The sequence below is a fragment of the Protopterus annectens genome, chromosome 7.part0 (assembly GCF_019279795.1).
Source record: "Protopterus annectens isolate FY-2018-M chromosome 7.part0, PAN1.0, whole genome shotgun sequence".
Classification (NCBI taxonomy): Eukaryota; Metazoa; Chordata; order Ceratodontiformes; family Protopteridae; genus Protopterus; species Protopterus annectens.
The window spans coordinates 1,177,080,479-1,177,097,000 of record NC_056739.1 but is presented as its reverse complement, the minus strand read 5'-3'; the positions used below and the strand labels follow the sequence as shown (position 1 = coordinate 1,177,097,000).

Genomic DNA, 16,522 nt, shown 5'->3' with positions numbered 1-16,522 from the left:
TCTGCAAACTCCGACCGGCGTCTAAGCGTCCGTCGGTTAAAAGAAGCACAGGCTAGACAAACTGCTACGTCGTGGTCTGGGCCTAAACAAGGTAAGCAGTAAGAGTGGAAATCTTTATGAGGTATTTGTTTCCCAGTTATTCACTTTTTCTGACATCGGCTGAGGCAAGAAAGAGTCCCCAACGGGGTACTTAGCTTTTTAGAAGTCTTCGAAGTAGTATTCGGTTGTAGTAATCTCTGGTTCTGACCGACCGGCACTTGCGAACAGCTTCTGCTTCGGGCGCCACACAGCAAGAAAGACTGAGGAAAATGGCATCGGCTGATGCCTTTATACCCGAATAACTGCAGCTATGACGTTGGGTGAAGCGCGACACCAGCCGAAGCCAGACCCAGACTTTGGAATCCGGCCGACCGAAGGGCTGCCTGACGACAGGACAACCCATTTGTAAGGACTGCAGATGCATCCTTGGAAGGACATCCTCCTGGAGTGTCTGTCCATTAGGATATGGTAGTACGCATCCTTGAGGTCTATAGAGCACATCCAGTGATTTTCTCCCAAAAGGGGGAGAATGGACTCTAAGGTAACCATTCGGAACTTCTCCTTGGGAACTGCCAGGTTCAAGAGTGAAAGGTCTAATATTGGTCTTAGATCCCCCGTCTTTTTTGGCACTAAAAAGAACCTGGAGTAGAACCCTGATCCAATCTGGTCTGGGGGGACGGGCTGGATGCCTCTTTTCTTTAGCAGATGGCCAATTTCTGCTAAAGCGGCCTCCCACTGACCGGGTGGAACGTCGGGGAGGGACTTCAATTTTGGAATGTGATGAAATGGGATGCGGTATCCTCTGGATATGATGCGGAGGACCCAGCGGTCTGATGTTATGGACTCCCATGCCGCTAGGTGCTCCGGAACGTCCCCGACTGCCTCCAGAGTGGAGCAGCCGGGCAACCTTTCAGGGCTGCTGCGCGGGCCATTCAGAGAAAGGTTCTCTGGACCCGAAGTTCCTGGGAGCCCCTCTGCCCCTGGGGCGGCGTCCTCCCTGTCCTCCTCTGCCACGGAAGGACTGGTTGTCTGGAGCGGGTTGGGACTGCTGCGACTTCCGGAACCACATCTTCTTCTGGCCCTTTTGGTTCCTAGAATAGGGCCTCTGGGGCACAGAGAAGCAGATTCCGACGGCAGACAGCGTCTTCCCGTCCTTCTCGCTCTGGGTCAAAGTATCACGAACAGTTTTGCCAAAAAGGGCAGAACCATCAAAGGGAGCATTCGCGAATGACGCCTTGAAGGGCTCCGTGAAATCGCAATGACGGAGCCAGGCCTGACGTCTAGTAACTAGGCCTGTCCCTGTGGCTCTAGCGGCTCCCTCCGTAACATGGGACAGTAACCGCATAGAGGTACTTGTCACGGACCTGAGAGTGGCCATACGGGTGGAGTGCAATAATTTGTCCTCCTCCGATATGGACTCTGGGGGGGATGCAGCGTATTCCTTGATACGATCGCGCTGCATCCTAATCACATGTGCTAGGTAGTTCAGCTCCCTCACTGAAAAGGTCGCTGAACTAAACATCCGCCTCCCCAAGCGGTCCATCATCCGAGACTCCTTGCTCGGGGGATGGACTGAGGGGCTCTCCTGAGCAAGTTCCCTCTTGGTGGCTGCCGCCGTCAACATGGCATCTACCGGAGGCCCCTTACTCCAGTGGGCACGGTCAGCCGGGGGACTAAGTATATGGTCTGGCCTTTTTGGGATTGGCTCCACGGTGTCCGGATCCTTCCACGCCCTGGTGGTAATCAGGTCCACCAGGGGGTCGGCAGGAGGGGACACCCAAGAGGTAGACGGGCCCGCTTCAAATGCCTTCAAGAACACGGACTCGTCCGAGGAAGACTTGGGGGCAGACCACCCCCCCCTTATGTGAAGCATTTCCATGATGTCTCCAAAGGAGACATCCTTGGGGGGTGATCTTGGGGAGCCTTCCCCTTCCTCCAAATCCGTGTCTTCTGTGAGAGACTCGGGGGAGTCTATGTGCCTCCTTTTGCATGTATGCTTGCAAGGGCATCCTCCGGGGCTGTCAGAGGACCCCTGCATAGCGGTGTCATGTTCCAAAGGAACAACTTGGGGCAAAGGAGCGGGCTGTCCCAGTGGCGGATGGTGGAAGCCTGGCCCAGTGCAGATGGAGGCGGGGCGGAGCCAAGCAAGTGCCGGGGGTCTGGAAACCCTCAACAGGGCCCTCTCCACTACATCAAAAGCCGAGGGGGAGCCGACCTCGACCAAAGGATCCGATAATCGGCTCCCCCTAGGATCCGAAGAGTGGATCGGAGCCGGCACTGAAGCACTCGGATCCGAGGGGACAGTGCGCTCCGACACCGATGGCGCCGAAGGAGCACTGATCCCCCGGATCCGGCTCGGATCCAGGCTCCGAGGTCGGATCCGGCACTCGAGGGTAGGGTCAGATCCGGTACCCAGTACTATCGGCGCCGACCCACCCCGCTCGGCTGCTCGGCTCCAACTGCTCCGAACCCGGGTAGCGGGTCGGAGAAAAAGCTATAGGTTTAAAGAAGGTCGAGCTCCCCAGAGGGAGGCAAGAGCACTCCCATCTGCATCTGGGCCTGGATGAACCTTCTCATCATCCGGTCCAGATCAGCATCAGATAAACTGTACGTGGATCTCGACGAGGCTACCGAGGTAGGCCTTGAGTGCCTCCTCGATAGCCTCGACGGAGATCGGGTCTCCTCCTCCTCAGGTCCCGGTGAGAAGCACACAGGAGACCGGAACCGAGGAGGGGGAGAACCAGCAGACAAGGAGGCTGGAGGAGAAGCCCGCTTGGCAGGCGGGGCCGAAACAGAGGTCTCGGCCCGCCGCTTATGGTGCTTCTCCCTCCGGTCCTTCTTTCTTGCTTCCCTCTCCTCCAAACCACTAGAGGGAGGTTGAGTCCCAGGTGGAGGAGGGGGAGCCGGAGAGGAGGGAACCGTGGACACGGTACCCCCCAAGGGAGCGGTAGCTGAAGCCGAGTCCGGGGGCAAAAGTCCCGCCAGGACCAGCTTCGACCTCCGCTCCTTCAATGCCCTGGGGTTGAACCCTGCACAAATGGAACATCCAGAAGTGAGGTGTTCAACCCCAAGGCATCGAACGCACCAAGTGTGGCCATCAGCAGGGGAAAGCTTATGGCCACACTCGGAGCACTTCGAAAAGAAAGCCTTAGGGGGTTCAGACATCCTAAGGATAGTACTACTACTTTACTTTATCTTGAAAATTAAAGAAAGTAAAGGCTAACTAGCCAAGCAAACACAGGCCCAAACACACACTACGCACCAGCGAGGGGAGGGTAACTAAAAGTTATAAAAGTTATTAAAACTAAAAAACTTTAAGCTATAAAGATAGGGAACCTACAACTTTCACACAAAACTAACTAAAAAATTTTAAATTTAACAGTGAAAAAGGTAATAATAACACTTAGCTGAAGAGCTCTGAAAATCCAATCTGGTCACCAGCGCGGCAAACTAGATCTGGGGTCATGTAGGGAGAGCAGGGCATTATGGGTGAGGGGAGGAGCTGAGAGCTCGGATCCATAGCTGGAAAACCATGCCGGTTCGGATCCGATATCGGATCCATAACCCACAGGTTGCAGACAAATGAATCTCCTACTTCAGATCCTTGGTTTTGTAGACCTCCTCTGCCTAGAAGGTGACATCTTCCTTTACTGTCTCCCCCTCTTCCTCTGGGGGAGAAACTCACCACCTGTGTCTTGGTAGAGACTTTTTGAACCACATTTTTCTGCTGCCCCTGTGGGCGTTGGGATAAGGTCTCGGAGGAACCAAAAACACATGTCCATAGCAGACAGGATCTTACTTTCCTTCTCACACCTGGACAGTATATCTTTGACTTTGAGACCAAAAAGGGACATGCTGTCAAACAGGGCACTGACAAACAAAGACTTTGGAACCCGCAGCTCTGCTCATTCCTTCAGCTGCATGTGCTATGAACCTCATGGATGAGCTGGCTACGGAATGCAGGGTAGCTAACTGAGAAGCTACTTTCTCTTTAGCTCCCTCAGCTACCGCTCCTTCAAGGGTATCTGAGAGCTCTTTGATCAGATCCCTTTGCAGTCTGGTAAAATGTGAAAGGTAATTCAGTGACTGCAAGGCAAAGGTTGCTGACGAGAAGACACACTTTCCACATCTATCTATCGTCCTGGAATCCTTATTAGCAGGATGGCTAACCCAACTCTCCTCAGAGAGTTCCTTCTTGGCCGCTGCCATGTATATGTGAGGATGAAATGAAAAACTGACATATCAGATTTAATGTTTGTCACATCCTTGTTTTCCTATTTGACATTTTTCGTTTTTTGAATCCTTTGGCAAAGCCAATGAAAATTTACTAACAAGGATATTCTGTCTCCCCACCAAAGTGCTATTTTCATACCTGAATGCAGCTGCTGGTTGTCTTCCAGTGGCACTGGGGAACACATGGTACAGGAAGTCACTCAGCAATGTATCGCATACAAACCCTAGAATGAATAAAAAGCAAAAAGGACATTTACCTTCAACAGTAGGACATACAATGTATAGACTACAAATCTGGATTCCATCCTCCTCTAACTACCATATTCAAAGCACAGACAGTGATTACATTTAGCAAACACATTATTATTTCAATCTAGTCAAAGCTAGATGCAACTAATGAAATGGAAGCCAGACCACCTGCACAGAGGCAGAGCATCCATACGTGCCACCACAACTCTAGTACAACTAGTGGCCCAAGTACTGCAGGACTAGCAACAGGACAGGAAGGAGGGAAGAATAAGCAAATCAAAACCCAGCTCTCCTTCCCTGGCTTTACTGCACTGCAGGTTCTACATCTAAATTTCTTAAAGATGGTAGAGGCTAGTCTAGGGTAAATGACTCAGCTTTAAAGTATAGCAAGAGTGTAAGGAGTTGCCCTTAACAGGGAATTGCATGCATGACAGCATGTACACAAATATCTCCTCCAATGACACACTGCATATTAGGGGAGCATAAGGGCATAATTAAACAAGTCTGGGCCTCCGGTAGGATGAGATTTCATTATCTTTTATCTTGGTCCCATAAAACTGGCACTGACATTCTGATCTTCAATGGAAAGAAAGGTGAACAGGGAGTTATAGGTCAGCTAGCCCAAGAGGAGAGAGACCAGGAGGAGTACCAGGTGAAGACAGAATGATAAAAAAAAAATTAATTAATTAATGAACTAAAATGTATATAGTCAAACTTCATTCTGAGTTGCATTCAAAAAAGAATTTATGTACCAATGATTTTTCTAGTTTGCTCTACATTACTTCTAAATTTGTCGCAGACTAGCATCTTTTACAGCAAGCTCCCAAGACAGCAGCTGCTTGCCTGTATGTGATGTACATTTAAACAGAAACAAAGAAGCGTTTACAGATCTTACCACCCAATGGTCAAAGGTAAGTATTACACAACCTTGTTCTTTTGAGAAATGAAAGACAGAAGAAAAAAAGACAAGCTAATAACACATTTAACAAAAAAAACAAAAAAAAAAAAAAGAAAACCTGGAAATGTTAATATGCCACCTTTCAGAACTAGAAATCATCCTACAGTACTGATGATTTATATTCAAAAGCAGTCCTGAAAACTTGTCTGTGCATGCATTGCATGTATCGGTCTAACTGATATCCATCTACCTCATGGGGATGTGTAGCACCCTGAAGTAGAAGAGGAGGAGGAAAAAGACAATACTGTGCAATCATGATACTTGGAAGTTATAAGGGTGCTCCCCCTCAGCAAACATCATTTACTTTTGTAGTCTCTCCTTTAAAACAGACTAAGTACTTTATGACTCTGTCTCAAGGGCCAAGTAAACACCACTTTAAAGTAACTCCCAAGTAATGACTCAGTCTTAAAGGCCAAACCAGTGAACAGTACCCTACAATGTCTTTCAAGTAGCTTTTCTGTGACTTGGCAGCCCAAATGTAAGGATATAAACAACAGGCACATAGAAGAATCAAGGACAAGCAGCTGACAAGTTATGAAAATAATTATAAAAAAAATAACTGCGAATTTCAGTTTCAGTGCAACAAGCCATGTGCACTAGGCAATCACAAGAAATAATACATCTTCATGACTGGTGAGTGGCTTTTAGGCTTTCACAAGGTACCACAAAACAGAATATCTCACTAACCAATACCAAACATGCATAGTACAGCACTACAAATTTAATGAAAATTTACTGTAGCTCACTTACTGTTTAGTCTTGCATTACAATCTAACAGCATAGATGTATCCACAGTGAGAGCTATTTTCAAGTGTCTGGTGACCTGGTACACTCCACAAGCATAGCCATGATCCCCGACCTTCATTACAAGGCTATAAGCCCCCAAATGGTTCTTGCTACAATTTAGCTACCTCTCACATCATTTCCTCTCACTTTTCAGATGAATGGCAAATGTTTTGAAGTCCTCTGCACATGCTCATGATAAACAGCAACACTAGACAAATCTGACATTAGGACTTTGGGTTAGACTGCCTTCTGGCTGACAGCTGAAAATAGATATTCTGCTTTTTGGTGATTAGCTGTTCCTAAAGAAAAAAAATTCAAACTTTTCATTCACATAATGGCACTAGGAAATAAAAGTTTCATAACTGTTTGACCCTCCAAAATGCATGAGTAGGTGTGTAACATACTACTTCCACAATCAAAGTATCTCAGAAAGCTCACCTTATTCCAAGTTACAGAGGAGTTAGTTAGTCAACATAAGTAGCTTCATAGGTGCAGGGAGGCAAAGACCCACCTCTTAAAAAATTGTTACGATACTGCTAACAGTGATTTTTAGTTTTCAACATTTTCTTTAGAAGTTGCACTTAAAAAAGGGTAGAAATAGTTAATTTACACCATTTTCAAGTGCAAAACATGTGTCTACCTAAATTTAGTCATGCAGCTAGTGGATCTGCCTGCAGTGGCTGGTATTACACTAATGTTCACATATGAAGCATCACAATTCATGGAATTAGCAGGGTTCTCAAACTCCTTCTCCTCATCTACCTATGAAGCTCACTCATCATTTCTGAAGTTATGTTATAACTCTGTGCTCATGGTTTGAAGGACTCGTGAAGAGTCTTTCCATTTAAGGTGCAAGATCATTGCACAATGTTTTTTACACCAATATCTGACAACTTCTTCTCTTTGCCTTTCATATAATTTCATAGTAACAGTAGAAGAGAAAAGTATTATAAACAAAGCTAAATGTCTCAAATTATAGAAAAAAATAGCTTACACTGGCTTCTGAGCGGTGTTTTTGACATTGTTAAAGCTTGTAGGGTAAAGCTGAAATCTATCTTACAGCAAATAGCAAATTTTCCTTCCAGTTTTTGAATGCAATGTACTAAGACCAGTAACTAACATAGGACTAGCATAATAACTCATGAAGGCAAGTCCTGTATATGGTTATTTCAAATGTTTTTGGCTGTTTGAAAACAGCCCCCCCCCCCAACAACTACTCCATTACCTTGAGAGGTAATATTGACCAGAAAATGTACATGCTTTTCAAAATTTTGGCCCCTCAATACCACTTTAACAATTTTATTAGATTGACCACAGAACAAATGTACACCAAGACTGCTGACTCAGAGTTAAAAAATGAGTACTTTCTATGTTGACCATGACTGGGTACATCTTCTACAGAAGTCTACAGCAATTTACTACCACAAAATGTCTGGTAGCCCTGCAATAGCTAGAAGCCCTCTCAGCTGTACAGATTGGTTTCTGGAAAGAATTCGCATAGATTTCATACTTTCTCCAGATTTCTACTTACATTTGCCACCAAAATAACATTTGGGCTTTCTCAACATTTCTTTGAACTCGCATGATCCCAATGTAAACAAGCTGCAAGGCAAGAGACAAGACAGTCTTGGAACAACTGCTTTTTATGAGAAGCAGTGGGCACATAGCTTTTTTTATAAAATATATACTGTCAACAAGGTCAAAGCCTCTGCTTAGATCCAGAAAGATGGCACCGTTGGGTAGTCCCCTTTGTCTATGTTGCTGCTGCAAACATGACCAGATGCTTTACCTAACACAGTAGTTAGAAATAGATTAACTGCAAGGTGGAGATGGTAAACACTTCCTAAGCTGTTCCCCATGGAAGAATCTGAGCATCCTGGGGTCTTCAGTGCTGGGCCTGCTGGATCCAGAGAACTATTTCAGGATTTTTTCTTTTTGGTTCTATTTTTCCATTTCTTTCACTTCGCTCCTCCCTCTCTCCTTTTCCTTAATACCACTTTTTTGAAGAAGTAGAAGCATTCAAGCTGTCTCCCCCACTCAGACAGGAAAAGGATTTTATTCCAAAATGTTTTTGGTCCCATGAAAGTGGGGTACATGGAGACCAATTCTGGATCTTTCCCGGATCAACACCTTTCGCAAGACTCCTTCCTTTCGGATGTTATTCCTTCAGATATTATTTCCTCTTCTACTTCCTCAGCCTTTCTGGAGTCTCTAGATCAAATGGATACATACTTTCACAACCCCATTCATCCTCTTTTCTGGAACGTTTTACATTTCTCCGTTTCTTCCTTGCATTTTCATTTCTCTCCTTTCCCTCTGGCCTCTTTACTGCCCCAAGGATATTCACCAAATGCCTTGCTCCTGTCATTGCTTTTTACAGGCTTTGAGGTATTCAGATTTCTGCTTATTCAAGCTCCTTGTCCTAGCAGTCTGCTTTGGGATCTCCAGTTTACTACTGGTCTTTTACACATTCTTGGACTCAACACAACTCCAGAAATCTGATATGAAATCTTCCCAAAATCATGTTTTCCTTGGATGCAGGCTTCAGACAATTCCCTTGTTGGGATCTCTTCCTGCCCCCAAGGATCTGTCTAATGGCCTTTATCCAATTCCTTCTTCCTCTGGCATTGGTCACGGTCAGGAATTTCTCATGGTCCAGGCATTCACAACTTCCACCATTCCCATGCTCCCTTTCACTAAGGTCCATATGAGGAAACTACATCAAAAATCAGTGTGGCTTCAACAATGTCACCCCCTAGACATCCTTGTTCCTTTTCTTTCTTGTCTGAAGCTCGTGTTTCAGGGTAGATTCATCAATGTTCTTTCAATCCAGAGTTCCCTTTTTTAAGCTCCAGTTCCCACTTGGGAGCTTTTCACAATGCCTCAGACAAGGGCTGAGGTGGCCCTTATGGCCCCTTAAAGCTCCAGGGTCTCTGGCCTTCTCATCAGAGGTCAGGCCACATCAACATAGAAGAGCTGAGGGCTCTACTTCTGGCTCTGCAAGCTTTTCATTCCCTCTTTCAAGTAGGGTTCTGCTCTGTTTTCCTAGGCTTCCTCTTGAGCTCTTGTACTCTCCCTTAGGTAAAGAAAACTGCAACAATGATATGGATGGGCATAGTACAGTAGTGCAAAATTTTACCATAACATCAGATTTCCCTCTCTTCACTGTTGCAATATAAGGTCCCCTTTTCCCCCTCTATCATGACCCTTGCCCTGTGTTGTGGTTGCCCTACTGGCAGAGGGGCCCTTCTTCCTTCTTTATTTTTTCTTTCTGGATGCACGTGTTCCTCTTTGTCCCAGAGGGTATTCTTTTCCTCCTGGGACTTGTTCAGTTCTAAGTATCTGTGTCCATGTCTTACCTTTATGCCCATCATATGTAGGGAGCACTCATGTAACATACGGCGCTTATAAGAGCTGAAGGTTTTGGTGTACTGACAAGATGTTGGAAGGAGATCTCAAGTGAATGCTATTGGAACAGTGAAGAGAAGAACATCTACTGTTACAGTAAATTTACAGTGTTTGTTACATTGAAACACTTATGTCCTTAAGGGGTCATCTGTATATATCACATGTGTGACACAGCTTAGAGTCTTTCTTTCTCTCCCTCATTTACATTTTATACATACATGTACACGCAACATATATGTATACGTATATATTTTTATGCACACATTATATAATTACATATACTCACACAAATGAGTTATCAGAATAATGAGCGAACAGTTCAAATAAGTAAACAAAAAGAATGGAGGCACAACATCAAAAAACACAAACACACAAAACACTTTTTTGCAGCCTTCACACCTCCTAATTATACATACCAACACTTAGACTGTACCACAGTGGGGAATGAAGCAATCCCCAGATCTCTACTGTACTGTGATCCTGCACAATAGCAGTTCCGCTCTGTTTGACATTCTGCCTCCATTTGTGTTAAGCTTCCTGGCTCAATATTTCGCAGAAGACCCATTTCTGTGTTCATCGATATTATGTGAACACACACACACATATATATATATATATATATATATATATATATAAATATATATATATATATATATATATATATATATATATATATATATATATATATATATATATATATATATATATATATATATATATATATATATACACATATATACACACACACACACACACACACACCCCTATATATATATATATATATATATATATATATATATATATATATATATATACACACATACATATATATATATATATATATATATATATATATATATATATATATATACATACATACATACATACACACACACACACATACACATATATACACACAAACACACACATGTATATATCAAAATATAAACCCAGCCACCAGGCTGTTGGGCAAATACATACACTTTAAATCCAAATAAAATCCAACAAAGTAAACCACAAAAGTAGATCAAGTTTAATGAAGTAAAATGCAGAGATGAACGCTTATGGGTCCTATCTAATGCTTCATCAGATCTGCCATTACTAAACTCCAGGATCTACTTAAGTAAGGCAACAGCCAGTCAATAACATACTTCAGACACACTTCCTCAACCACTTTTCTCCAACCTCAACCACTTTTCTCCAACCCATCAATAATAAGTTATGTACCTACCATAACGGTCCATGTTAGTTGTCTTCTTCTCGCCTTCTTTCTTGCTGGTTGGGTTCGGAGCCCTTGGCCATCTTCAAAAGCTCGAGAGCTGCTTACTGGTTCGAGGCCCCCCCTATATCCCATGATGCCTGGCGCTAGATACCCAGATCTCGTTTGGTAACCTAACTACAGACATAATAATAATAATTATAATAATACAGTAAATTTAGCAGGATACAGGGACCTACTGGAGAGACTGACAGAAGTAATAGCCAGAGAAGACTCAGCCAGTGATCAACAAACCTAAGGAACTCTTCTTGGTCTACTAGGATAGGGGGATGGAGGGTGGGACGCAAGAAAGAAGGCGAGAAGAAGACAACTAACATGGAACGTTATGGTAGGTACATAACTTCTTAATGTTAAGTTGTCTATCTCGCCTTCATTGTTGCTGGTTGGGACAGCGTCCCTAGCACCTCAATCCTGGGTGGCTCATCGGAACAGACTCTTCATAACAGTGGAACCAAAATCAGCTCTGCTTCTGGATGCCACATCCACTTTATAATGTGAAATGAAGGTATGTGGATTAGCCCATGTAGCTGCCGCACAAATAGTTTCCATTGGCAATCTGGCCTGAAAAGCCACAGATGTATCTAGAGCTCTGGTGAAATGATCTTTGGGTTTAGCAGGAAGCTCTTTATTTCTTAACTGATATATAAAGGTAATAGTAGAAGTCAACCACCTAGATAAGGTGACTTTTGACACCAGTATGCCTTGTTTTCCCTCAGCGTAAGACAGGAACAACTGGTCTGATTTTCTGATTTGCCTGGTTCTATGCAAGTAAAAGCGTAATTGCCAATGGACGTCCAGCTGATGTAACTTGTATTCTGCCTTGTTGGAAAATTTTGGAAAGAACACAGGTAGTTCAATGGACTGATTCAAATTATAATCAGAAGTAACCTTTGGAAGAAAGGAAGGGTTAGTCCGAAGAGAAACTCTATCATTGTGAAAAACTAGGTAAGGAGGACGAACACAAAGAGCCTGAAGTTCAGAAACTCTTCTGGCCGACGTAACTGCGGCCAGAAGAAGGGTTTTCCAAGAAAGAAACTTCAAGGAACAGGAAGCTGCCAGTTCAAAGGGGGGGGGGGGCAGTATCAGGGAAGCTAGAATCAAATTTAGATCCCACGGAGGTGGGGGATCTCTTACTGGGGGCCCAAGTAGAGTGGCCCCTTTAAGAAAGGCTTTACAAAGCTTATGGGAAATGATGCTGGAATCAGATAGGCCCGTATAAAAGTTTGAAATTGCAGCTAGCTGAACTCTAATTGTGGCAGACGAGGATCCTGTTTGAAAAAGTTCTGCTAGAAATTCTAAAATATGGTGCACAGGGGCTGGAAAAGGGATATAGCTTCCTCTTCTCTGCCCATAAGGAAAAACGTTTCCACTTGCTAGCATAAGTTTTCCTAGTGGTCGACTTATGTCAGGATAAGATGATTTCACGCACAGAATGAGATATGTTGGGAAGTCTGGCTAAGGTTGGAAGTGGAGAAACCAAGCGGTGAGCTGGAGAGATTGAAGAGATTGGTGCAGCCTGCCCAACTGATGGATCAGGAGTTCTGGAATTGGGTCCAGGACTGCTCCAGAAGGTGATGATGCAGGAAAGGGAACCAAATTTGTCGAGGCCAGTAAGAGGCAATGAGGATCATCTTGCATCCCAATGTGATAGCTTTCTGAATTAGTTTGGGAATCAGGGGAAATGGAGGGAATGCATAAAGAAGTCCCTGGGGCCAATCGTGAACTAGAGCGTCTCTGGGGAGGTGTCCAGGGAGAGGAAGGAGAGAAGAAATTGTTGCACTTGCTGTTGAAGGGGGTGGCAAAAAGGTCGCAGCAAGGCTGACCCCATTTGCGGAAGATTTTGTCCGCCACAGTCGGATTGAGAGACCACTCGTGAGGCATAAGAATTGCTCTGCTCAGCCTGTCTTCTATAACGTTGGACTTCCCAGGGATGTGCGCCGCTATCAGAAACCGTTGGGAAGAGATCGCCCACTGCCAAAGTCTGAATGCTTCTCCACATAAGGGGTACGACTTGGTTCCACCCTGCTTGTTTATGTACCATACCACTGACATATTGTCTGTTTGAATTGCAATGGTCCCGGTGGGAAGAGAGTTCTGAAGAGCTTGCAACGCTAAAAGCATGGCTCATCTCCTGGACATTGATATGCAGATGGTACTCATGAGGCTGCCAGGTGCCTTGGACTGTTCTGCCCTGAAACTAACCCCCCCCCCCCGATCATGGAGGCGTCCGTGGTCACCGTAGCTACTGGAGGAGGAAAAAAACGAATGGTCTGCCCTGGTGTAATGATGGGGAAACCATCCACCAAACAAGTTGGTTTTTGCATGACTGTGTGATCATTATCATGTGAGACATTGGGAGTTGTTGGAAGGACCATTGTGTGGACAACATCCACTGAAGAATCCTCATGTGAAAACGTGTAAGGGGAACTAGTATTATAGCCGCTGCCATGAGACCCAATGTTTTTAGGACAAATCTGGCCTGAATCGTTTTGCAACCTAATAAGACCTGCACATGTCGTCGAATGGCTAACACTCTGTCTGCTGCGAGAGTCACCGACATGTACTTTGTGTTTAAATTTGCGCCTATAAAGTTGATAGATTGACAAGGCGACAATGCAGACTTTTCAAAATTTATTGTGATGCCTAGAGCAGAGCATGTTTGGATGGTGTAGTCTCTGGCTAGCAGCAGGTGATGCCTGGTGGTTGCAGTAAGGAGCCAGTCATCTAAATATGGAAACACCTGGAATCCTTGCAGTCTCAAGTCAGTGGTGACTACTGCCAAACATTTGGTGAACACCCTAGGGGCTGTGGTGAGACCAAAGGGCAGCGCTCTGAACTGATAATGACCGGCTCCCAGCCGGAAGCGGAGGAATCTTCTGGAGCATCTGTGCATTTTGATATGGTAGTACGCGTCCTGAAGATCTATGGAGCACATCCAATTGTCCTAACCCAGAAAGGGTAAAACGGACTGTAGCGTGACCATCCGGAACTTCGTTCTTTGAACAGACCTGTTTAGTCTGCTGAGATCCAGAATGGGTCTCCAGTCCCCTGTCTTTTTTGGTACCAAAAAGAACCTCGAGTAAGTTCCGGATCCTTGCTGGTCTGCTGAGACTGAATGGATGGCTCTTTTTCTTAGCAGTTTTGAAATTTCTTGAACTGCTTGATCCCTTAGATTGGGTGGAACATCTGGAAGGGATTTGTTGGAAAAGAGTGGAGTGGGAAGAAGGGAATTTTGTAGCCTTCGGATACGATAGAAAGTACCCATTTGTCTTGTGTTATACTTTGCCAGGCTTTTGGGTGCAGCGATAATTTTCCCCGACTGCCTCCGAAGGTGGACAGTCGGGCAGCACTTCAGGGATGCTGGAAGGGCTTGTCAGAGAAGGATTCTCTTTGGCCCTGATTTTGCGGACCCCCCCCTGCCCCTAGGGTGGCGTCTACTGTTGTTCCCTTCTCTGCCCCTAGAGGGGAACTCTCCACGTGTGTCAGGCACGGCTCCCTGGGATTTCTGGAACCACATCTTCCCACTCTTCTGACCCTTGGGATATGGTCTTGAAGGAGTGGAAAAACGGACTCCAACGGCAGAGAGAGTCTTGCCTTCCTGCTCACACCTGGTAAGGGTATCCTTCACCTGTAGTCCAAACAGAGCAGAACCATCAAAGGAGGTGCTGGTGAAAGACGTCTTGAAGGGTTCAACAAAGTTGCATAACCGCATCCAAGCGTGTCTCCTCAAAGCCACACCTGTGCCTGCGGCCCTGCTCGCTCCATCGACTGCATAAGAGATGAGCCGCATGGAGGAGTTTATACAGAATTTAGAGTCGCCAGCTGGGAGGCAATCTTAGCCTGAGCCCCCGCAGCTGATGGATCTTGAAGGGTATCTCCTAGCTCTTTAAGGAGATTTCCTTTGAAGGCGGGTAAAATGGCACAAATAGTTCAGAGACCTCATAGAAAAGGTCACTGAGGAAAACATCCGCTTCCCATATCTGTCCATCGTCCTAGATTCCTTATTAGTTTCAGCCAACTCCTTTTTAGTGGCCGCTGCTACCACCATGGCATCCACGGGAACACCCTTGGTCAGAAATTGCTTGTCTTGAGGGGCAGTGATGACTTTTGTGGGCCTACGGGGAGTTGGTGCCATTGAGTCTGGAGCTGACCACACCTTTCGAGCCACCACTGACATCAGTGGATCGAAAGGCGGAGACACCCAGGAGGTGGAGGGTCGGGAACCAAAAGCGTCCAGGAATACAGACTCATCCTCGGAAGGGTTAAGGGTAGTCCAGTTCCCCCTCTGCCTAAGGATTTCAAGGATGTCGGAGAAGGAGATGTTCTCAGAGGGGGATCTCAGGGACCCTTCCAACTCCTCCAAGTCAGTATCTGAAGTGACAGACTCAGGGGAGTCAACATGCTTCCTCTTGCATTTCCTCTTTCGAGGGGGCTCCTCTGAATGAATGGGGGGAGGCCTCGAAAGAGGAAGATACACCCAATGGGGTGCCCTGGAGTGTTTGTTTCCCATGCTTGGGGTCTGGAGGAGGGGCAGAGGCAGGAGCAGGCACCATGGGGGGCGGAGCCGATGAGGCTGACCGTGAGGCTGACTCAGATGCCAGCACACTCCTCATGACCTCGAAGGCGTCCCTTCCCTATACCAGAGAAGGTTCCGGTTCCGAAGAGACCGGAATCCTTCCTGGCACCGAGAGAGACTGCTCTGAAGCCGATGTAAGAGCCAAACTCACCTGCGCCGAAGCTCTGAGAGGAAGAACGGGGTCGGACAAGGGTCCGATGCCACTCGCCCCCTCGGAGCCAAGGGAGTCCCGGCGCCCAGATCCCTCCAAGGATGGCACCATGGAAGAGATCAGAGCCGACGACGGAACCGAAAGGGGAGATATCGGCGCCGAAGGACCCATGGTTCCCACCACAACATGCTCCGGCTCCAAACTCAAGGGATGAGTCGAAGGAGGAACTATAGGAGGAACTATAGGAGAAACAGGTAGACCCGAGCCCTGATGGGGGTGGCTGGATAGCATTTTTGTCAGGGCCTGCGACTTTAAAAGCCTGTTCACCACTCTCTCCAAATCATGGTCAGATAATCTAGACGACCGAGAAGAATGGGACCGATGACTACGCTCAGACTGCAGAAAGGGTGACCCTGGAGCCGAGTGTATCAACTCCAAGGATGGTGACCTGGAGCGTTTTCGACTCCCTTACGGTTCAGTCAGAAGAGTCGGGGTCGACTGGGAGATAGGTACTACGGCTCTGGTCGGAGCCGAAGTTGATGTAGAGATAGGTGCTTCAGTTCCAGCCGGAACCGAAGATGAAGCAGAAGCCATAATCGGCGACAGCTCCGAGCTGGGAGCCGACGGCTTCGATGGCCTAGAAGGTTTCACTGACCGAGTCTTGGCCGGTGATCCTTCAGGTTTAATCAAACCCCTAAGGATAAGCTTATTCCTACGCTCCTGCAGGACTCTTGGACTAAAGGTGTGACACACCGAACAAGAGTCCTGCAGGTGCAGGTGCAGGGAGCCCAAGCAATAAACACAAGAAGTGTGACCATCTGTCAGAGACATTTTCTGACAGCA

The 16,522-nt window shown here is 46.1% G+C and overlaps 1 protein-coding gene across 2 annotated transcripts in view; it reads right to left on the bottom strand.

Moving 5' to 3' along the window:
• Positions 1-16,522, bottom strand: part of RNF123 (ring finger protein 123) — a 4,282,987-nt gene that overhangs the window by 4,087,756 nt on the left and 178,709 nt on the right. For both annotated transcript variants that reach the window (XM_044077780.1, XM_044077781.1), the window contains exon 3: positions 4,412-4,496. In XM_044077780.1, the coding sequence (XP_043933715.1) occupies positions 4,412-4,496 (85 nt within the window). The remainder of the gene's footprint in view (positions 1-4,411; positions 4,497-16,522) is intronic.